Source organism: Equus quagga, chromosome 9 (assembly GCF_021613505.1).
Source record: "Equus quagga isolate Etosha38 chromosome 9, UCLA_HA_Equagga_1.0, whole genome shotgun sequence".
NCBI lineage: Eukaryota > Metazoa > Chordata > Mammalia > Perissodactyla > Equidae > Equus > Equus quagga.
This window is the reverse complement of record NC_060275.1, coordinates 64,753,263-64,774,200: the sequence shown is the minus strand read 5'-3', so window position 1 is coordinate 64,774,200 and position 20,938 is coordinate 64,753,263. Positions and strand designations below refer to the sequence as shown.

At 61.3% G+C, this 20,938-nt stretch overlaps 1 protein-coding gene across 2 annotated transcripts in view; it reads left to right on the top strand.

The window, feature by feature from the left end:
- Positions 1-1,237: 1,237 nt before the first annotated feature.
- NOTCH3 (notch receptor 3) overlaps positions 1,238-20,938 on the top strand; it is a 31,567-nt gene continuing 11,866 nt past the window's right edge. Inside the window, exons 1-26 of one of the 2 annotated variants that reach the window (XM_046672450.1) lie at positions 1,294-1,430; positions 3,929-4,007; positions 5,489-5,540; positions 7,375-7,517; positions 7,597-7,935; positions 8,030-8,152; positions 8,240-8,473; positions 9,089-9,244; positions 9,335-9,520; positions 10,130-10,243; positions 10,483-10,596; positions 11,119-11,352; positions 11,472-11,582; positions 12,048-12,240; positions 12,317-12,468; positions 12,696-12,809; positions 13,254-13,409; positions 14,315-14,540; positions 14,997-15,198; positions 15,431-15,584; positions 15,998-16,182; positions 16,726-16,858; positions 16,945-17,202; positions 17,282-17,400; positions 17,768-18,330; positions 19,650-19,982. In XM_046672450.1, coding sequence (XP_046528406.1) covers positions 3,962-4,007; positions 5,489-5,540; positions 7,375-7,517; positions 7,597-7,935; positions 8,030-8,152; positions 8,240-8,473; positions 9,089-9,244; positions 9,335-9,520; positions 10,130-10,243; positions 10,483-10,596; positions 11,119-11,352; positions 11,472-11,582; positions 12,048-12,240; positions 12,317-12,468; positions 12,696-12,809; positions 13,254-13,409; positions 14,315-14,540; positions 14,997-15,198; positions 15,431-15,584; positions 15,998-16,182; positions 16,726-16,858; positions 16,945-17,202; positions 17,282-17,400; positions 17,768-18,330; positions 19,650-19,982 — 4,640 coding nt within the window. In that variant the 5' untranslated portion in view covers positions 1,294-1,430; positions 3,929-3,961. Of the gene's footprint in view, positions 1,431-3,928; positions 4,008-5,488; positions 5,541-7,374; positions 7,518-7,596; positions 7,936-8,029; positions 8,153-8,239; positions 8,474-9,088; positions 9,245-9,334; positions 9,521-10,129; positions 10,244-10,482; positions 10,597-11,118; positions 11,353-11,471; positions 11,583-12,047; positions 12,241-12,316; positions 12,469-12,695; positions 12,810-13,253; positions 13,410-14,314; positions 14,541-14,996; positions 15,199-15,430; positions 15,585-15,997; positions 16,183-16,725; positions 16,859-16,944; positions 17,203-17,281; positions 17,401-17,767; positions 18,331-19,649; positions 19,983-20,938 lie in introns of both variants that reach the window. The other variant, XM_046672449.1, reaches the window with a different exon arrangement.

Below are 20,938 nucleotides of genomic sequence, written 5' to 3'. Positions count from 1 at the left end.
GTGGGTGACCCCCAGGCTCCTCAGAGTCAGTACCTCACCCCTGACGCATTTTTCCCTCCTGCAGCATCATCACCAACGCCAGTACCAGGGGGTCAGCTTGGCTTCTTTCTCCTCCTCCTCGTCATGGCTGCAGGACCCCTGGCCTGCCCACTCTCCCTCCCAAATCTGCCCTCTCCTCTGGGTGCAGACCTGTCCCTCTGCTAGGATATCTTTCCTCCAGATCCTCAGGCCAGGCCCCCCCCCCGCCCCGACCCTCTTCTGGGAAGCCCTCTCTGGGGAGGAAGGTGTACCCCCAGCTCTGGAACAAAGCCGGACAGAGAGCTGGAGCTTTATACCCACTTGTTGAATAAATGAATGAACGAAAAAGAACCCCCTCTGGGTGCCCTCCCCAGACTCTGGCCCTCCCTCTGGCCCAGCCCTGAGCCCACAGTGCTGGGGGTGCCTGTGTCTGGCTTTTTCTTCCTCAGACTGAGGGACCCTCCAGGGCTGGGCGTGGGTGGGACCTTTCGGTGGCCCCCATTCTCACCCCTGGGACAGAGTGAGCTGCAGGGCGACTTTGCAGCATGACTGATTCTGGAGAAGGTACTTGATCAAATTGAGCCAGACTGAGCAGTGAAGCTGTGTAGGGGATGGGCTGGGGCTGAGGGGCTGGGGTGGACCTTCCAGCTTCACGCGGGAAGCGAGTAAGGGGATGGCTTTCTGGGAGGGCAGAGAGTAAGAAGGGGTGTGTGTGTGTTTGCCCACAAGCAGGAGACTCCTAGTGCGTGTCTGAGGTCGAGGCTGCAAGTGCCGCCGCAGGCTCGAGGCCTGGCTGGGCCCGACTTTCGGGTGTTTCAGATTTTAAGTCCCAAGAAGCTCTGCGCATGCCTCTGCATTTGTGCATCGTGCTGTGTGTTCACGAGCCTCTCAGGACGTGCCTGGCCTCAGTTTCAGGGTGTCTGGGGGTCTGTGTTGGCGTCCTGGCTCTCTGGGTCCCTGGCTCTGGGTGTGTGTTCGGAGCGGGGTTCACAAGGCTGGGTGTGTCTGTCACTGCGGGTAGCCCTCGTCTCATTGCAAGGCCGGCCTGAGTTTCCGAGGGTCTGCAGGTCCCCGGCCGTGTGGGCGTAGGGTGGGCAGGGACCCCGGGAGGCCCGGCGGGAGCGCGGAGCGCAGGGCCGGCCCCGGGGCGGGGCAAGCGGCCGAGGGCTGGGGGCGGGGCGGCCCGGCAGTCTCACTTCGGCGAAGTTGGCGGCGCGGAGGCTGGCCCGGGACGCGCCCGGATCCCAGGGAAGGAGGGAGGAGGCGGGAGGGAGGGTCTCGGCCGGCCGCCATGGGGCCGGGGGCCCGGGGCCCCCGCCGCCGCCGCCGCCCGATGTCGCCTCGGCTGCCACCACTGCCGTCCCTGCGGGCGCTGTCCCTATTGCTGCTGCTAGCGGGGCCGGGGGCTGCAGGTGAGGGGCCGGGACCTGGCGGACGGGCGGGACGGGGTGGGGGTGGGAGGGCAAGACAGAGTGCAAGGACCCTCGAGTCTGGGACTGAGTTGGGGGCGCCCGGGAGCCACTGACCAGAGCAGGGGCAGGGAGCGCAGGAGCCCGGGGGCTGCATGCCCGTCCCGGGGGGACAGGGACTCAGTATGGGACAGGCCCCAGAGGCCTGAGCAACAGGGGTCCAGGAGTGATGAGGGTTGGCGATGAAGAGACCCAGGAGTCCGGGACTGGGAGCTCGAGGTGCGGGGATCAGGGACTCAGGATTTGGGGGGAACCAACAGTCTGGGGCTCGCTCCCCATCCACGCCCGTCTGGAGTTCTGGGAAGGTCATGATTGGACCTCCAGGCCGGGGACCCCTAGCACAAAAGCGCCCCCCCACACCCGGGGCAGGCCTGGCCGGGCGGGGGACGGGGATCGGGGAGGGGGCGCGAAGTGCTCGGAGCCCTGAACTCGGAGAAAACTTCCCAGGCCGGAGCGCGGCAAGACCCGGAGCCGGAGCCGGAGTTGGAGCCACAGCGCGCCCGCGCCCCTTCCCCCGCCCGCGGCCCGGCTCCCTCCTCTGGCCGCCAGCCCCAGGCGGCCCCGGGACCCGGTCCTCGCCTGGGGCCGGGAAGGGAGGGCAGGGGGCGCGAGGCCACGTGCTCTTCTCCCGCTCCAGCGCCCCCTCCCCACAGCCCGAGCCCCTCCCCAGCCAGCCAGGGCCCCCCGCCCCTCCTCCTCCCCGCTCTCCCCTCCCCCGCCCGGGACAATGGCCGCGCCGTCTAGACACCCCCTCCCCCCGGCCGGCCTCGCGCTTTCTTTGCCAGACAAAGCGGGACGGGCTGCAGGGCCCGGGCGGGGTCTGCGGGGGCGCAACCCCCAAGGGAGGCCTGGCCGGCAGAGGAGGGACGCAGGCCGAGCGGCCCTAGCCTGGGGTCTCTGGGCCCTGCTGTGGGGCTGGGCGCTGGGAGGGACCGGCCTCCCCAGCCCAGCCCCTGGGCCCTACGGGCAGGACCCGGCAGGAACCGCCGTCCCCGCGGGACCAGCCCGCACACACATGGCCTGTCACACGCAGCAGGCACACACAGCCCTGGGTCATACATACAGAGATGTAGACGTGCACACACACTCACAGAGTATACCCATAGACTTACACACCCAGCTCAAACAAGACATACTCGGACACACACAACTCATACATTGGTGTATGTGCATGTACAATCACACATGTGCGTGCATACGCACACATCCTGTGCATCACCAGCCCAAGGCCTTGCACGTGCTACCTGCACACGCTCAGACACAGATCCAAGGGCATGCCTACACCCAGCTCACACATGCAGACAGGCATATCCAACCTATACATACACACACCTGTGCACCCACAGGTGGAACACAGACACACAGCTGTATACCCAGATACACGGGTCATATACATGGATGCACAACAGATCCAGCCTGTGTACACCCATGCAGTCACCCATAAACACAGCTCACAAGGCTCACAGCCTGTGTCACGTGGTCCCCAGTGTGAGTTCACAAACACCCACAGTTGATAGTGTCATATCTGCTTGTCCCCTGAGGAAGGGGCCACAAGTTATGTTGGCCCATTCTTATGTCTAGTTCAACTTGTCCTGTCTCTCTTCCTTTCTCTCTATCTCTGTTCTTCTCTATCTCCTTCTCTTCTGTGTTGGCCTGCTTCTAGTTTTCTTTTATGTCTGTCTCTGTTTTTCTCTGTCTCTCTCCCCCTTTCTCTCTCTATCACACACACACACAGCAGCCCCACACCTGCCAGCACACACAATTCTCCCCTTGCTCACACCCAGCCATGCCCCAGACCTGTCTAGCAGGACAGTTAGACTGGGCCACACCCCAGAGGGACACAGCCCTCAGGGATGGGGGCGCTGGACAGGGCAGCACACATCTTGTGCCAGCTGCCTCTCCCTTCAACACACACCCCATCCCTGCAACGCCCAATGCTGGCTGTGCACAGAGTACCAGCCTCGGCCCCTCTCCCCAGAGCCACCGTGCAGACCTGCCCAGCTGGAGTCGATGCCTAGTATCAGGGGAAAGAAGACCACGGCCCAGGACTCCCCGCCCTGCCCCCTCCATTACCCCAGGATCTGGGCACACAGTCCCGGACCTCCCTTTAACAGTCGGCACCCTCACTTCCTGCCTTAGCACCCCCCATTCTGGCAGCTTCCTGAGCCCCCACATCTGGCACAAGTTGGCCTCTCCTCCTGCCCGCCCCTGCTTTGTGGTTCCCAGGGCCCGAGCTGGCAGGGACAGCTGCAGCCCCAACAGCTGGGGCTGGGGCAGGGGGCCGTGGGAACTGTGATTGGGAGGGCTCCCCGCTCCCGCAGAGGCACCCCCCCAGCCCGGCGCAGCTGTTGCCTGGGGGAAGGAAGGAGGGAGTCTGTCACTCCAGGTTGGGGTTCCTGGGCGCCTGCCTGACCTCCCCATCTCCCTTCACCCCCACACAGCCCCCCCTTGCCTGGACGGAAGCCCGTGTGCAAATGGAGGTCGCTGCACCCAGCTGCCCTCCCGGGAGGCTGCCTGCCTGTGAGTGCCTGGCTCTGAGCCATTGGTGGGCCCTGTGTGGGGAGGCGGTGTCTTCTCCCCTTGCCTCTCTGTCCACCATGGATCCCCCTACCACTTCCTGCCTGTGTGTGGCTTGGGCAGCCTCTCCTTTCCCCACTGGAATCAAGCAGGTTTAAGAGCAGATACTCTCGAGTTGGCCTGGCCTGGGTTCAAATCCCACATCACATTGCTAACTGCCTGGGACTTCAGCTCTTTAAACCTCAATGTCCTGGTCTGGGAAATGGGCCCACTCACCCCAGCTTGACAGAGTTCTTGGCTGTTTGAGGTCAAGCGTAAAGCCTCTGATGGAGGTAGTTATTATTCATTCAGTCAACAGATCTTCAGGGACAAGTGGCAGTGGCTTGGCAGTGGTGGGTACACCATCTGCACCGTCCCATACCTCCAGACTTAGTGGGGGGGGGGGGGGCGCACAGGAGGACTGTAATATAGCCCTGCTGTGCCATGATCTTGCTGTGTGACTTAGGTGAGTCACGCCTCCTCTCTGAACCTCATTGCCTCTGTGAAACACGGGTGCTTTTTCCTGGCTTGTGACCATGAAGGGGCCCAAGAATTCAGTTGTTGGATGATACAAGGAAAGGCAGAGGGAAGGGGAAGCGAAGCAGGGGCTGGGAAAGAGCAGGTCAGAGGCAGATGGAGCTCAGTTTGAATCCCCGGCTCTGGCTACCTTGAGCAAGTGCTTTGAGCTCTCTGAGCCTCAGTTTTTCCCTCTGGAAAATGGGGGCAATAATAGGTCCTCCTTTCTGGGGTTGGTTGTAAAGACTTCATATGGTGAACTCAGCCTAGTTCTCGGCATACAGTTAGTGCTTAATAACCAGGGATTATTATTATTATAAGTAATAATAATAGTAGGGACACAGGAAATAGGTGCCATAAGGGAGAACCTTGAGAGGTTATGGGGAAATGCCTGGTTCCTTTTATTATAATAGCATCAGTAATTGCAGTTCACCCAGTAGCCACTGATCGATTCATTAATGTATTCATTTATTCGACGCGACGTGTGCCAGGCCCAAGCTGGGTGGGGCTGGGGTGACTTTTAGACCCAGGAGAGCCCCTTCGAAGTTACACACACGCTTGGACTGGAGCCCCACTTGGGCTCACCTGGGTGGGGGGCTTGGCCTGGCTGAGCGGGTTCCTCGGGTTGGGAGTCTGCGATGGTGGGGGTGGGGGACAGTGTGACCTTACCTGGAGCTACACACCTGGGGGGGGGGGCCGCGGGGTCGGGCGCCTGCGCAGTGGAGCTCCGCGCCTGGAATGCTGCCGACAGGTGAAAGCGCCCGCGGCTGCCCCGCCCCCCGACAGGTGAATCACCGGCGCGCGCGGCGCCCGGAGCCGGGATCGCCCGGAGTGGAACGGGCTCAGTCCCCAGAGCAGGGCCGTGGGAACCACTCCCCACGGGGCCCCCTCAATCTCTTTCAAGGTCCCAAATACTCATGTCCTTTCAGGGACGTCCCAGTCTGTCAGCCCTCCATGGATCCCCCAAGTCTCCTCCTCAAAGTAGGCTCCCAAGCCCTTGTCTCTATCTCCCATCCTCGCCTCCCCCGCCAACCCCTACCAAGTCCGCTCTCCCCCCGCAGGTCTCCCCCAAAGCCCGGTCCATGGGGCTGGGCGCGGGCGGAGGCTGGAACCGGCCCGACCGGTCGGCAGGGGCGCGGGGCTCAGAGCGTGGGAACCCGCCCGGGGCGCAGGGAGGGGGCCGGGGCCGCGCCCTGCCGGGCCGTGGGACGGGCAGTCCTCGGGGCCCGGCGCAGCGCGCCCCCTCCCGGCCCGCAGTCGTGGCGTCTTTGCTTGCACTGCAGGCCTTTGGGGAGGGGGCTGGGAGCTGGGCCCTCCCCTTCTAACACCCCTGTATCCCCGCCCGGCCGTGCCCCGACCTGTTTCGCTGGGGGCTGGGGTGGGGGGATCTCGTGGGTGACGCTAAGGACTGAGTCAGCTGCTGATTTAAGCCCCAAGCGACTGGGACAACCCAGAGGGAGGGACCTGTGCGGGAGTGGGGGCGGGGCCTGGAGCCCCCAGCCTCTCCAAGCCCTCCCTCCAACCCCGCTGAAGTCCGGCGGGCGCTGAAGTCTGCTGAAGTCCGGCGGGCGGAGGTTCCCTCCGGCTTAAGACCAACCCCTTCCCAGTTCTCATATTTCCCTCACCCTCAAGATTGTGTTGGTCGGTTTTGGGAGGGGGCTGCAGGCCGAAGGACCTTAGGCTAAGAGAGGGCGCCAACATTGGCGTCAGCCTCATGCCCCCGGTGGAAGGAAGGGTTATATGGCCCCCAGGGAAGGAGTAGAGGATTGGTGCTGGTCCTCCTGTCTGTCCATGTGAGAGTTGCCCATATCCACGAACCCGGCTGTGAGTTGGTGTCTGTCTGAGTATTCGCCAGGCCAATAGGTCGAGCTGGTGTGTGTATCTGTGATATGTTTCTGGGACTGCCTGTGTGCGTCTTCTGGAGTCTGAGACTTCACATTTGCTGTTCCCTCTGCCTGGAATGCTCTTCCCCACACAGCCCCATGGCTCCCTCACCTTCTTCAGTTTGTGAAAACATAATACTTGCCTTCCCCATCACTCTGTGCCCCTTATCCTGAGTCTTGGTTTCCTGTGGCTGCCATTACAAATTCCAAAAACTCGGTGGTTTAAAGCAATAGAAACTTATTTTCACAGTTCTGGAGGCCAGAAGTCTGCAATCAAGGTGTTGGCAGCCATGCTGTCTCCAGCGGCCTCAGGGGAGGGCCCTTCCTTCCCTCTTCCACCTTTTGGGAGCTCCAGGCGCTCCTCGGCTTATGGGTGCAGCACTCCAGCCTCTGCCTCTGTCTTAACACGGCCTTCCCGTCTTTCTCACAAATCTCCCTCTGCCTTTCTCTTATAAAGACACTTGTCATTGGATTTAGGGCCCATCTGGAAAATCCAGTATCGTCTCTTCTTGGTATCTATCACTTAGTTATATCTGCAAAGACTCTTTTTCCAAAAAGGGGCACAGTCACAGGTTCTGGGACATGGACCTTGCTTTTCTGGGGGCCGCCACTCAAACTACTCTTCATGTCCTTTGTGGTGCTCATGGCCCTCACTACCCCATGGCGGCATGTTGTCTATTAGTTCGTTATTTGTCTATCTTCTCTTTGCCTGACCTGGCTGTGAGCATCAAGAGGGGGCCACTTTTATTGTGTTTGCTGCCATTTTCCTGTTGCTGCGATCACAGTAGGTGCACAGTGGATATTAATTGCCTGAATGAATGAGGGTGTGTGTTTTGGGGTTGTTTGCCTGTTTCTTGCCTGTCTTGTGTGTATCTCTGTGTCTGGGGCTGTCCTGGCCTGTACTGCCCCCACCAAGCCATCTCTGCCCATAGGTGCCCGCCAGGCTGGGTGGGTGAGCGATGTCAGCTGGAAGACCCCTGCCATTCAGGCCCCTGTGCTGGCCGGGGTGTCTGCCAGAGCTCAGTGGTGGCGGGCACTGCCCGGTTCTCCTGCCGCTGTCCCCGTGGCTTCCGAGGTAAGGGAGGGTCTGGAGGGGAGCTCGAGGCAGGCAAGGGTGTGGCCAGCCCAAGCTCACCCTCTCCTGGTCCCTCTAGGCCCTGACTGCTCCCTGCCAGACCCTTGCCTCAGCAGTCCCTGTGCCCACGGTGCCCGCTGCTCGGTGGGGCCTGACGGCCGCTACATCTGCTCCTGCCCACCTGGCTACCAGGGCCGCAGCTGCCGAAGCGACGTGGATGAGTGCCGGGTGGGCGGGCCCTGCCGCCACGGGGGCACCTGCCTCAACACGCCTGGCTCCTTCCACTGCCAGTGCCCAGCTGGCTACACGGGGCCACTGTGTGAGAACCCCGCAGTGCCCTGTGCCCCCTCGCCATGCCGTAATGGGGGTACCTGTAGACAGGGTGGCGATCTCAGCTATGACTGCGCCTGCCTTCCTGGTGAGGGAGCTGTCCCTGGGGGAGGCAGCAGGGTGGGGGTGGGGGGACAGCAGGCCAGCCTGGCAGGGGCCATCCTTGCCTCCTCCCTTGCTAGGGTTCGAGGGCCAGAACTGTGAAGTAAATGTGGACGACTGTCCAGGGCACCGATGTCTAAATGGGGGGACGTGTGTGGATGGCGTCAACACCTACAACTGCCAGTGCCCTCCTGAGTGGACAGGTGAGCACTGAGGCTGAAGGGAGCCAGGGGGCAGACCTTGGGCCATCCTGCACCAGGTGGCTGGACTGGTGCTTCTGTGTGTCACAGGCCAATTCTGCACGGAGGATGTGGATGAGTGTCAGTTGCAGCCCAATGCTTGCCACAATGGGGGCACCTGCTTCAACACTCTGGGTGGCCACAGCTGTGTGTGTGTCAATGGCTGGACAGGCGAGAGCTGCAGTCAGAATATCGATGACTGTGCCACGGCCGTATGCTTCCATGGGGCCACCTGCCATGACCGCGTGGCCTCCTTCTACTGTGCCTGCCCCATGGGCAAGACTGGTGAGTGGCTGTTTTCCCTGTAGGCAGCAGCGAGCCATTGATGGTTCTGTAGTAGGGGCAAAGATGGAGTCTGACATGAGTATTAGAACGATTATGCTGGAGGCTGGATTTGGGGTGGAAGATAAGCCTTGGAGGAGGCTGGCACACAGCCCAGGGCAGGAGCCATGGGAATGGAGAGCTGTGCTGTGACTGGGAAAGAGAAGGGACCTTTGGAAGTGGCAAAGGTCAGAGAAGGTCTCTGGAAGGGGCTCTTAGAGATGGAGAGAAGGGCATGTAAGCAAGGGATACCACAGAAACAAAGGCTTGAGGGTAGGAGCCTTTTATAATCAGAAAAAGAGCCAACAGCTTTAAAAACAATATGTTGATGTTTCCAACTCATTTTCAAATGGTTCAGAAAAAGATAGGTAAAGCTTATAATAGTTAAATCTAGGTGGTGGGGGTATGAATTAACTTTTCTCTATGTTTGAAATTTTCCCTAATAAATGATTAGGGGGAAAATAGCTACTAAATACACCACAAGTTAATAAAACCCAAACACAAAACAGTACACAGCAGTGTAGGACCTCTGGGCAGAGCTGGAGGGTCCGCCCGTGACCTCTGCCTACCGTTCCCCAGGGCTTCTGTGTCATCTGGATGATGCCTGTGTCAGCAACCCTTGTCACGAGGATGCTATCTGTGACACTAACCCAGTGAACGGCCGGGCCATCTGCACCTGTCCACCGGGCTTCACTGGCGGGGCGTGTGACCAGGATGTGGATGAGTGCTCCATCGGTGAGGGGACCCTGTCTGAGGGTTGGGAAGGACGGGAGAGGCGGGTCCTCAGCCGACCACACTTAACACCGGCTGTGCCTACTCCCGCAGGCGCCAACCCTTGTGAGCACCTGGGCAGGTGCGTGAACACACAGGGCTCATTCCTGTGCCAGTGTGGCCGCGGCTACACTGGCCCGCGCTGCGAGACCGACGTCAACGAGTGCCTGTCAGGGCCCTGCCGCAACCAGGCCACGTGCCTCGACCGCATAGGACAGTTCACCTGTATCTGCATGGCGGGTGCGTGGTAGGCGTGGCCTGAGGCCGGGGGCGGGGCGAGATAAGCCTGCCAACGGGGGGGGGGGGGGGGGGGACACGGGTGGAACCGCATTTGGAGTAGGACTCAGAGACTGAAGCTGGAGATGAGGTAGAGACGGGGCCAGAACAGAATGTTTGTGGGAGGCTGAGGGCATGGTCAAATGGAGTCAGTAGAACCTGGGATTGCCTAAGAGTGGAGTCTGGGCTTTAAGACCCCCTGGGGGGCGGGGACGATATGAGGGCGGGACCAGGGGCTGAAGTAGAGTCGAGGTGGAGCCTGCAGACAGTCTGGCCCTAACACTGGGGTGGGATTGAGTCTGGGAGCTGGGGACAGGGCTTAGTGTGAGGACTGGAGCGGGAAGGCGCTGGCCTGAAGGGAGGGCCCCTATGGAGTCTCAGAAGGCTTGGGTTAGTTGGGACCACAGCTGGGTGAGGGTCCAGCCCGAGGCTGTAAAATGAATCGGGGGTTGGTTTGGGGGCAAGGCCAAGGCTCAGGGCAACTCTCTGTGAGTGGGGAAGGAAGGACCTTGCTCTCCCCTCACACCAGAGGCTAACCCCTGCCTCCCTGGTTCCCTTCCCTCGCCCCCCCAGGCTTCACGGGCACCTTTTGCGAGGTGGACATGGACGAGTGTCAGAGCAGCCCGTGTGTCAACGGCGGGGTCTGCAAGGACAGAGTCAACGGCTTCAGCTGCACCTGCCCCTCAGGTGAGGACCCTCTGCCAGGGAGGCTGAAAAAGATGGGTCCCTGCAGGGGCAAAGGCTCCAGCATGGGAGCCCATAAGACCATGTTAGTGGATAACTATTGTAACAGAAACCACGTTATGAAAAAGTTGACATTTATTTAAAACTAAGTAAATGGGCTTCCCACCCAAACAAAGCAGGGCTGGCGAGGGGTGACTGCTCCGACCCTATCTGGGCCTTTGCTCATCCCACTCCCCACCCAGGCTTCAGCGGGGCCATGTGTCAGCTGGACGTGGACGAGTGCGCCAGCACACCCTGCCGGAACGGAGCCAAGTGCGTGGACCAGCCTGATGGCTATGAGTGCCGCTGCGCAGAGGGTGAGGGCCGGCCAATGGCAGGCCGGCAAGAATCTGGAGGCGGGGCTAGTGGGGAAGAGGGCCAATGACAGCCTCGGGGAAGTGTTGGGGCCGGGACTGCAGCAAGGCAGGACCAGGGCAGGGCCAATGACAGCGCCAGGGGGCGGAGCCGACGACGGACAGAGGCGGACGTAAGGCTCGGGGTGGGGCCAAAGGGTCTGGAGGGGGCGGGTCCAACTCCCTCCATCCCCAGGCACCTCCCACCTGTCCCTATTTCCAGCGGAGGGTGGGGCAGAACAGGGCTGATAGCGCAAGGATTGGAAGCGGGCCCACGCTGGGGGTGGGATTTGACTGTGGCAGGGGCGAGTCCTGGGCTTGTAGCTGGAAGGCGCAGAGGCCAGCTAGGGACGGGGCCTGAGTTGAGCCCACTTCCTGTTGTCGGTGGGCAGGGTCTGAGATGGAGCTGAGCCGGGATTGGGCCGAGGCTATGGCTGGGGCCAGGACCTGGGCAAGTGGGCGGAGGCTGACCCTCTGGCCCCGCAGGCTTCGAGGGCACGCTCTGTGAGCTCAACGTGGATGACTGCTCGCCGGACCCGTGCCATCACGGGCGCTGCGTGGATGGCATCGCCAGCTTCTCGTGCGCCTGTGCGCCGGGCTACACGGGCACGCGCTGCGAGAGCCAGGTGGACGAGTGCCGCAGCCAGCCCTGCCGCCACGGGGGCAAATGCCTAGACCTGGTGGACAAATACCTCTGCCGCTGCCCTCCCGGCACCACAGGTGGGCCAGGCGCTGGGCTGAGGCGGGAACAGTACATCTGGAGGGGCACAGAGGCTTTGGGAATGGTGCCCTTGGCGGGGCACAGTGCTGGCTACCCCTGCTCTGTTGCCTTTCCCCAGGTGTGAACTGCGAGGTGAACATCGATGACTGTGCTAGCAACCCCTGCACCTTTGGGGTCTGCCGTGACGGCATCAACCGCTACGACTGTGTCTGCCAGCCTGGCTTCACAGGTGGGCAAGCGGCTGCCACGGAAAGGGGTCTTTATAGGGTGAGGGTGAAATCACCTGTCTTTCTTGGCTGAATTTTGCTGCTCTCCTTGCGCACGCTTGTCCACACATAGCCCTGAGGTTGTGCTCTCTCTCATTGGCATGAGGTCATCCTTATATGGGCTCAAGGTTTTCCTGGAACATAGATGAGTGTCCAGTCTCAGGGATAGGGGTGTTTCTGAGCGGGGCCAAGGTAATCCTTGGTGGAGATTAAAGTGGCTTCATGTAAGCTTGGGGATGAGGATGGCGATCATGTGGGGCGAGGCAGCTCTGGGCTGAGGAGATGGCTGTCTAATTTTCACAAGAGCTGATGCGTTATGAGATTGTCCTTGCTCAAGGGTATGGCCATGCTAAATGAGGCAAGGTTATCGCTTCCTGGTTAGCTCGGCCGCCCTTGTCCTGGGATGAGGTTGCCTGCGTACTTCCCAGGGCCCCTTTGCAACGTGGAGATCAACGAGTGTGCGTCCAGCCCGTGCGGCGAGGGAGGCTCCTGCGTGGACAGGGAGAACGGTTTCCACTGCCTCTGCCCACCTGGCTCCCTGCCCCCACTCTGCCTCCCCCCCAGCCATCCCTGTGCCCAAGAACCCTGCAGTCACGGCGTCTGCCACGATGCACCCGGAGGGTGAGGCCTCTCCCCAACCCCTGATCCCCCACTGCCTCCCTGCCCATGTGCCGGCCCTGACTTCCTCCCTCTCCAGGTTCCGCTGTGTGTGTGAACCTGGCTGGAGTGGACCCCGGTGCAGCCAGAGCCTCGCTCGAGATGCCTGTGAATCCCAGCCCTGTCGGGCTGGCAGCACCTGCACCACTGATGGAATGGGCTTCCGCTGCATCTGCCCCCCTGGTGTCCAGGGTGTGTGTCCCCACCCTCCCTTTCCGGGAACCCCCTCCCCATTTCTTCCTTCTCATTTCCCTCCTGCTCCACTCTCTCTTCCTCCTCTGAATTTGCCTTTTTTTCTTTTCCTCTTTCTCCCCAGGAGCTTGGGAGATGGGTATCAAGGTGGGGACCCCAGGCGGGGGGTGGGAGGGATGGGAACAAGGAATCTCTCAAGACTGTCTCACTCTGCCTGCCCACCACAGGCCGCCAGTGTGAGCTGCTGTCTCCCTGTTCCCCAAACCCCTGTGAGCATGGAGGCCACTGCGAGTCTGCCCCTGGCCAGCTGGCTGTCTGCTCCTGCCCCCCTGGCTGGCAAGGTACACCAGCTGCTTCTTCCTCCTCCTGCTCACCTCCTCTGCACACTGCCCCATACTGGGCGATGCTGGGAACCCAGTGGGGGACTCACCCCGACCTTGCCTTCTAGGAGGGCTTCCTTCTAGGAAGGGACCAGAGCTGGACACAGATGCTTGCAGCCCATGTGGTCAGTTTTGAAGTAGAGGAAAGGATATGGGGACAGAGAAACTAGGACTCAGGTTGAAGGTTTGGGGACACCTTCCAGAGGGAGCAGACTCCAATCAGAGAAGGCATTCACCACCCACTGAAACAGGGAGAAGGCAGTTCTGAGATAGGACTTGTGAAACGCCCAGAGGCAAATGACAGCATGGCTTGTTCTGCGGTCACTTACCTCAGCCCGCAGGTTCTTCCTGAGACCCTGCCCTGTACCCTCTAACCCTAAATGTCACCTTACTCCCTACCCCTAGGCCCGCGATGCCAGCAGGATGTGGACGAGTGTGCCGGCCCCTCACCCTGTGGCCCCCATGGTGCCTGCACCAACCTGGCAGGGAGTTTCAGCTGTACCTGCCACAGCGGGTACAGTGGCCCTTCCTGTGATCAGGACATTGATGACTGCAACCCCAGTGAGTTCAGGGGAACTCTTGGGGGTGCTGCCTTAGGGAACATGTTCTCAAGCCCATACCGTGTGCCCGCACTGTGCTTTCATTTCATCTTTACAGTTCTCTTAATTCCCCGTTTACTCATGGGGAAGACTCAGGCCCGGAGGAGGTTAAGTGACTGGCCTATGGTCACACAGCAAGTAGGGGGTGAGCTGGGATCAGAGCACGGGTCTCTCTGACTCTGGAGCCTGGAGCCTGCCTCTGGCAGCAAGCAGCTTAGGACTGCAGGCAAAGCATGAGACCATAGTCGCCAGTGAGCTCTCTAGGAGGCTACCTGATAGACAAGTAATACAAGCCACAAATGCAATTAAAATTTTTCTAATAGCCACATTGAAAAAGAAAAAACCACCACAGATGATATTAAATTTAATAATATATTTTATTTAACCTAATATATAAAAATATTATCACTTCAACGTGTGATCAATGTAAAAATTATTGAGATATTTTAATTTTTTTCACACTAAGTCTTCAAAGTCTGAAATTCTCTGTGTATTTTACACTTGCAGCACATCTCAGTTTGGACCAGCCATGTCAAGGGCTCCATAGCCACGTGTGGCCAGTGGCCACTCTGTTGGCTGGCCCAGGTCTTGGGGAGGCTAGCAGGGAGTGCCCGGCAGCTTAAAGGGACCGTTTGACTCCCCCAGGCCCTCTTGCTTCCACATAGGTGAAGCTTCCAGGTGGGGGGGGGGATGAGGCCACACAAGACAAGTTTGACCCTTCTGACCCAATGTGCCGCGCCTGATCAAGCCTGGGTTCCTTCTGATTCCCTTCTTGCGAGGCCTGGAGGGGTCAGGCAGGGCTGCCTTGGGGTGGGGGGTGGGAGGGTGGTGAGGTGAGCGACCAGACGCCCTTCCTTCTGGCCGCAGACCCCTGCCTCAACGGTGGCTCGTGCCAGGACGGCGTGGGCTCCTTTTTGTGTTCCTGCCTCCCTGGCTTCGCTGGCCCCCGCTGCGCCCTGGACGTGGATGAGTGTCTCAGCAGCCCGTGCGGCCCCGGCACCTGTGCCGACCACGTGGCTTCCTTCGCCTGCACCTGCCCGCCCGGTTACGGAGGCTTCCGCTGCGAGCAGGACCTACCTGACTGCAGCCCCAGGTGGGCGTGGCCTCTACTGGGAGCTCAGGGACCCTGGCATCGGATGGGGCGCAGGGCCTGAGAAGGTGTGGGGACAAGAAGCGGGGTCCTCGGCTTGGCCCTCACCTCAGGACTCTGATCTCTGGAGCGCTGTCCGTGAAGGGGCAGAGTGTCCGTTTGGAGGTCTCCTGAGGGATGCTGCATCCTGAGGGGGCGAGGCCAGGGCGGAGCCTCCAGCGGCTCCCACCTTAGCACTGAAGTACCTGGAAAATCGCTGAAGTACCTGGAAAATCGGGGCTAAGGGACATGACGAGGCGGGGCAAGGCGGGGCGGGGCGGGGCCTCTGCTGGGCCTGCAGCTTCTGGTGGGGGTAGGGGTCACAGAGCGCCCCCACTCAACGCTAGGAGGTGCCGAGGGAGGAGGGCGGGGCCCTCGAGGGGCCGGGCCTGCCTGACCCACACCTTGCTTCCCCTCCAGCTCCTGCTTCAATGGCGGGACCTGCGTGGACGGCGTGAACTCCTTCAGCTGTCTGTGCCGCCCCGGCTACACTGGTGCACACTGCCAGCATGAGGCCGACCCCTGTCTCTCTCGGCCCTGCCTGCACGGGGGCATCTGCACTGCTGCCCACCCTGGCTTCCGCTGCACCTGCCCAGAGGGCTTCACTGGCGTTCAGTGCCAGGTGGGCGGGGCCGCTGGGGGCCTAGGGGAGGAGTCTGAGGGGATGTTCTGGGGAGGGGCCACCCGGGTTCTGGGGAGGGGTTTGCAGCGGGGCTGTGGTGAGGGACTTGCCCAGGATCCTGCGAGAGGAATCTGGAGAGGTGTTCTGGGGCCTGCCTGGGACCCTGGAGGAGAAGCTGGGGCACAGTTTCTAGGGGGTCCCCGAGCGCTGACGCTGAGGTCTTCTCCTCTAGACGCTGGTAGACTGGTGCAGCCGTGCGCCCTGTCAGAACGGGGGTCGCTGTGCCCGGACCGGGGCCTCCTTCCACTGCCTTTGTGCCCCGGGGTGGAGCGGCCGCCTCTGTGACGTCCAGAGCCTGCCCTGCAGGGAGGCCGCAGCCCAGATCGGTGAGAGGGCGCCGCAGCCGGGTGTGTGGGGTGTGTGAGGGCATCTGTGCACATCCTTCCTGCTGGTGTGACCCGAATGAGGGTGCGACGGAGCACACGGGCATGATGGGGTGTGTGGCTGAGTGTGTAGATGTGTGACAGCCAGCCAGGGCCAGGGCGGTGTGTGTATCTGTCACCTTGAGACAACTGGGATGACTCTGCAATGGTGTGTGTGACAGCTCGTGTGAGCAGCGAAGGTGTTTGTGTATGTGTGTCAGTGACTGAGACGGGGCCCGTTTGGGGGGATGTGTGACAACTCGATGGAGTGTGGGTGAGACCCTGGTGACTGATGCCAGCAGGGACATTGGGTGGTGCTGTGGCTGATGCCAGCAGGGAGGGGGAGTGTGTGCCTGACCCTGCTCCCTTCTGCACAGGGGTGCGGCTGGAGCAGCTGTGTCAGGCTGGTGGGCAGTGCGTGGACAAGGACAGCTCCCACTACTGCATGTGCCCAGAGGGCCGCACAGGCAGCTACTGTGAGCAGGAGGTGGACCCCTGCCTGGCCCAGCCGTGCCAGCATGGGGGCACCTGCCGTGGCTACATGGGGGGTTATGTGTGCGAGGTAAGGGGCGCCCAGGAGAGGGGAGAGGGGAGCTAGCCACGCCTGGGTGTATCTGGGCACACATTTCTGTGTGTCTACAGCCTTGAGTAGGTGTGCCTCTCTCTAGGCATGTCTGGGCTTTTGGTTTTGTGGGTGTCACTCCGGGTAGATCTGGGAGTGTTTCTGTCTGTTTGGGTGTGCCTCTGTCTTTGGTTGTTTCCTGGATGTATCTCTGTGTCTCTCTATGTCTCTCTCTGCATGGTGTCTCTTTGGGTGTGAATTCATGTGCCAGTGTCCAAGTGTGTGTCTCCGGTTGTATGTGTCTTGGGTGTATCTGGGTGTTTCTCCTGTGTGTCCATCCCGTGCATTTGTATGTATGTGTGTCTGTAGCTCTCTGTGTCTGGTTGTGTCTTCGTGAACTGAGTGTGTGTGTGTTTCTGCATCCTGGGCATATCTCCATGCGTTGGACGACCATGTGTGTGCTTTTGTGCTGGGATTCTCTGTGTCTTCATGGGGAGTATCCATGTCTGGGCTGAGGGGGACCCTGTCTCACCCCCACCACAGTGTCCGGCAGGCTACACTGGTGACAACTGTGAGGATGATGTGGATGACTGTGCCTCCCAGCCCTGCCAGCACGGGGGCTTCTGCATTGACCTTGTGGCCCGCTATCTCTGCTCCTGCCCCCCTGGGACGCTGGGTATGCCAGGGCCAGGGTTGGGGGACAGGATGGGAGGCTGGGTCTGCGTCACCTCCTGACTGCTCCCTCCTCCTCTCTTCCCTGAGGTGTGCTCTGTGAGATCAATGAGGACGACTGTGGCCCGGGCCCACCCCTGGCCCTGGGCCCCCAGTGCCTGCACAACGGTACCTGCGTGGACCTGGTGGGTGGCTTCCGCTGCACCTGCCCCCCGGGTTATACGGGCCTGCGCTGCGAGGCGGACATTAATGAGTGTCGCCTGGGCGCCTGCCATGCTGCACACACCCGGGACTGCCTGCAGGACCCCGGTGGGGGCTTCCACTGCCTTTGCAGAGCTGGCTTCACGGGTAAGTGTGGGAGAGGGGGTCGGCTTGGGATCCTGTCTGTTTCCCATGGTGGCTGATCCACCGGCCCCTGCTTGTCCAGGTCCCCGCTGTCAGACTGTCCTGTCTCCCTGCGAGTCCCAGCCATGCCAGCATGGAGGCCAGTGCCGTCCCAGCCCGGGCCCTGGGGGTGCGCTGACCTTCACCTGCCACTGCGTCCCGGTAGGTAGGGGTGGCCGGACCCGTTGGTGTCTTTGGGAGCGGCGCGGGCAGCGTGGCCTCGTGGGAGGGCGTGGCTTTAGGGGAGAAGAGGTGAAAGCGAAGCAGGTTTCTGGGAATTGTTGAAATTGCTTAGAGGTTGGGGCTGTGTCCGTGAGGCTGCGGTGTGGAGGCTTGGTCTCCGGGGAAGGCGGGGATGATCTGCAGGGTGGGGCTCCGGGGAAGCGGGAGAGGTGGGGCGGACCTGGGGAGATTGGTGGTTCAGCTGTTTCTGAGTCCTGAACCCCTCCCCTCCCCTCTCTCTCCTCTCTTCCCTCTTCCCATCCGCCCCATGCGGCACTTTTCCTTCCTCTCCCCGCCGGACCCCCAGCCGTTCTGGGGCCCCCACTGCGAGCGGGTGGCGCACTCCTGCCGGGAGCTGCAGTGCCCGGCGGGCGTCCCGTGCCAGCAGACCGCCCGAGGACCGCGCTGCGCCTGCCCCCCGGGGCTGTCGGGGCCCGCCTGCCGGGGCTTCCGGGGGTCGCCGCCGGGGGCCGCCAACGCCAGCTGCGCCGCCTCCCCCTGCCTCCACGGGGGCTCCTGCCAGCCCGCGCCGCTCGCGCCCTTCTTCCGCTGCGCGTGCGCGCCGGGCTGGGCCGGGCCGCGCTGCGAGGGCCCGGTGGCGGCGCCCGAGGCGTCCGAGGAGCCGCGGTGCCTGAGCGCTGCCTGCGCGGCCAAGAGCGGAGACCGGCGCTGCGACCGCGACTGCAACAGCCCGGGCTGCGGCTGGGACGGCGGCGACTGCTCGCTGAGCGTGGGCGACCCCTGGCGGCAGTGCGCGGCGCTGCAGTGCTGGCGCCTCTTCAACAACAGCCGCTGCGACCCCGCGTGCAGCGCGCCCGCCTGCCTCTACGACAACTTTGACTGCCGCGCCGGCGGGGGCCGCGCCTGCAAGTGAGCCGCGCGCCCTGCCTGCCCTGCGCCCGCGCCCCTCCGACCCCCGGGGCCCCGCCTCGCGGCGGCCCGCTGCGCGCCTTGGTGTCGGTCCGCGCTTAGACTGGCTGTTGCACTGCCCCTTCTTGCTGTGCCGTGTCTGTCTGTGCACCTAGTCTGTCCATGCGCGGGCCACTTCTGTCTGTCTGCCCACCCATGTGTCCTGTCCGTTCATCTGCCAGTGCCTGTCTGTTTTTCTGTCTGCCCCTGCATTCCACCTGTTGCTCTTTAGGCCCTGTTTGTCTATCTTTCTGTCTATCCATGCATTCCTTTCAACCCTCTGTGCACCCAGCTGTCTGCTGCGCCCCTCCTTATCCATCCTTGGACCTTATCTGTCCCTCTGTCCGTATGCCAGTCAGTCCATCTATATGCCCCATCTGTCTGTCCATCTGTCCATCTTTGTGCCCCACCTGCTCATCCACGTGCTTTTTCTGTCTGCCTTTCTGTCCACCCCCTCACCCTTTTTTGCCTCTCTCTCTGCCCACCATCTGACTGGGCCCAGCCTGTGTATTCCTGCTCCTTTTCTGCCCCTCTCTCTGTCTATTCATGAGCCTAGTCTGTCTGTCCCGTGTATTCCATCTGTTCACCCTGTGCTCTGCCCTTTCTGGCGCTCTGTGTGTCTCATTGTTGGCCCGGAACCCTTCCCTCACCTGCTTCTCCCTGTCCTCCTCCTCTGCCTTCCTGCCCCTTGCTTGCTGAGCTCCAGCCACCCTGGCTTCTCTGCTTTTTCTCAGATACCCCAGGCTTGGTTCCACCTTGCACTGGCTGTTCCTTCTCTCTGGACTGCTCTTCCCTCAGGAAGCTGCATGGCTCCTCCCTCACCGCCTTCAAGTTTTTGCTCAAATAGTGGCACCTTCTCAGTGAGCTCCTCCTTGGCCACACCCAGCACTTGGCTTGTTTTATTTTCCTCCTTAGCATTTAATCCCATATAGCACTGTGTGTGTATGTTTACATTTAGCTTTTATTGACTTGCACTTGAAATGCTATACATTCTGCTCATTCATCTCTGCCCACTGGAATACCTGCTCCACGTGGGCAAGGATCAGGTCTGGGCCATATCCTTGGTGCCTACAGCAGCGAGCCGGCGGCTGCAGGTAGTTGCGGGCTAGTCATAGTTACCCAGCGCATGGCTGGGTTTGCAAAAAGCCTGACAGTGGATACGTTCTGGTTCTCTTGTGCTCGTGCTGTCTGCCACCTCTGTCTCCGGAGTCGCGGGCTCTACAGTGTGTGTGTGCAGCGGGTTGGAGGCCCCCTGATCTCGGCCCTCTCCGCCCCCCTAGCCCGGTGTACGAGAAGTACTGCGCGGACCACTTTGCCGATGGCCGCTGCGACCAGGGCTGCAACACGGAGGAGTGTGGCTGGGATGGGCTGGACTGTGCCGGCGATGTGCCGGCGCTGCTGGCCCGCGGTGTGCTGGTGCTCACGGTGCTGCTGCCGCCCGAGGAGCTGCTGCGCTCCAGCGCCGACTTCCTGCAGCGGCTCAGCGGCATCCTGCGCACCGCGCTGCGCTTCCGCCTGGATGAGCACGGCCAGGCCATGGTCTTCCCCTACCACCGGCCTGGTCCCGGTTTGGAACCCCGGAACCGGCGGGAGCTGGCCCCAGAGGTGATCGGGTGAGTGGCTCCGCCCCGGGGAACCTGGGAGCTGCGCAGGTTCTGAGCCGGGCACCGATGATAGGTCTTGTGTGTTTCACTTCCCTTAACATCTTGGAGAGCCTTCTTGGCAATCCGTCCACCACGTCTCAACCTCGGCCCCATCAACATTTCCGCCAGACCGTTCTTTGCTGTGGGGGCCGTCCTGTGCACTGTAGGATGCTCAGCAGCATCCCTGGCTGCCAACCTCCTCTGCCCTCCAAGAGATGACAACCAGAAATGCCTCCAGACCGGGACAAGAGTCCTTGGGGAAGCAGGAGTGCCCTGGGGTCTAGCGCTGCCTCCTAGAGAGGCAGGAGTCTAGCAGAGTGGTTAAGGTCATGTGTGGTATGTTCTTTTAGAAATGGAAAATATAGAACTCTCCTGCTGTGGCCTGGAGGAGGGGCCCGGAGGGAGGTGTGGCCTCTGAGCAGGGTAGGGCCCTGACCCGACAGGAGGGCGGGGATGTTAAGGATGTGGCAGAGACTCTGACTGGGTAGCTGGGACGTGGGAGATGGAGGAGGGTGGCTGATGTACCAGTCCCTGGCTGGGGTGACCCAGTCGCTGGAGGGAGTCTCGTCAAGATGAGGACATGGTGAAAAACGGGAGTCACTTTAGGGTTGCCAAGCCTGCAGAGTCCAGGGGGTATGGCACAGATCCCCAGGAGGCAGCTAGGGGCTGAATACGGAGATGAGAAAGACAAAAGGGTATTGGCCATCACTGAAGCCATGGGAGGGACTCAAAGAAGTGGGGGGAAGGGAACAGAGGAATGATCTGAGGACACTGAGACCTAAGGATTGGTCGAGGGAAATTGGCTCAGAAAAGAGAAAGAGAAGCAGCAGCCAGAGAGATAGGAGAACCGGGGTATGGGTATTGGGGGTCCCCAAAGCAGGAGGGAGTTTAGAAGTTGGGTTCCTGGAAGGAGAGCCTGAGATGAG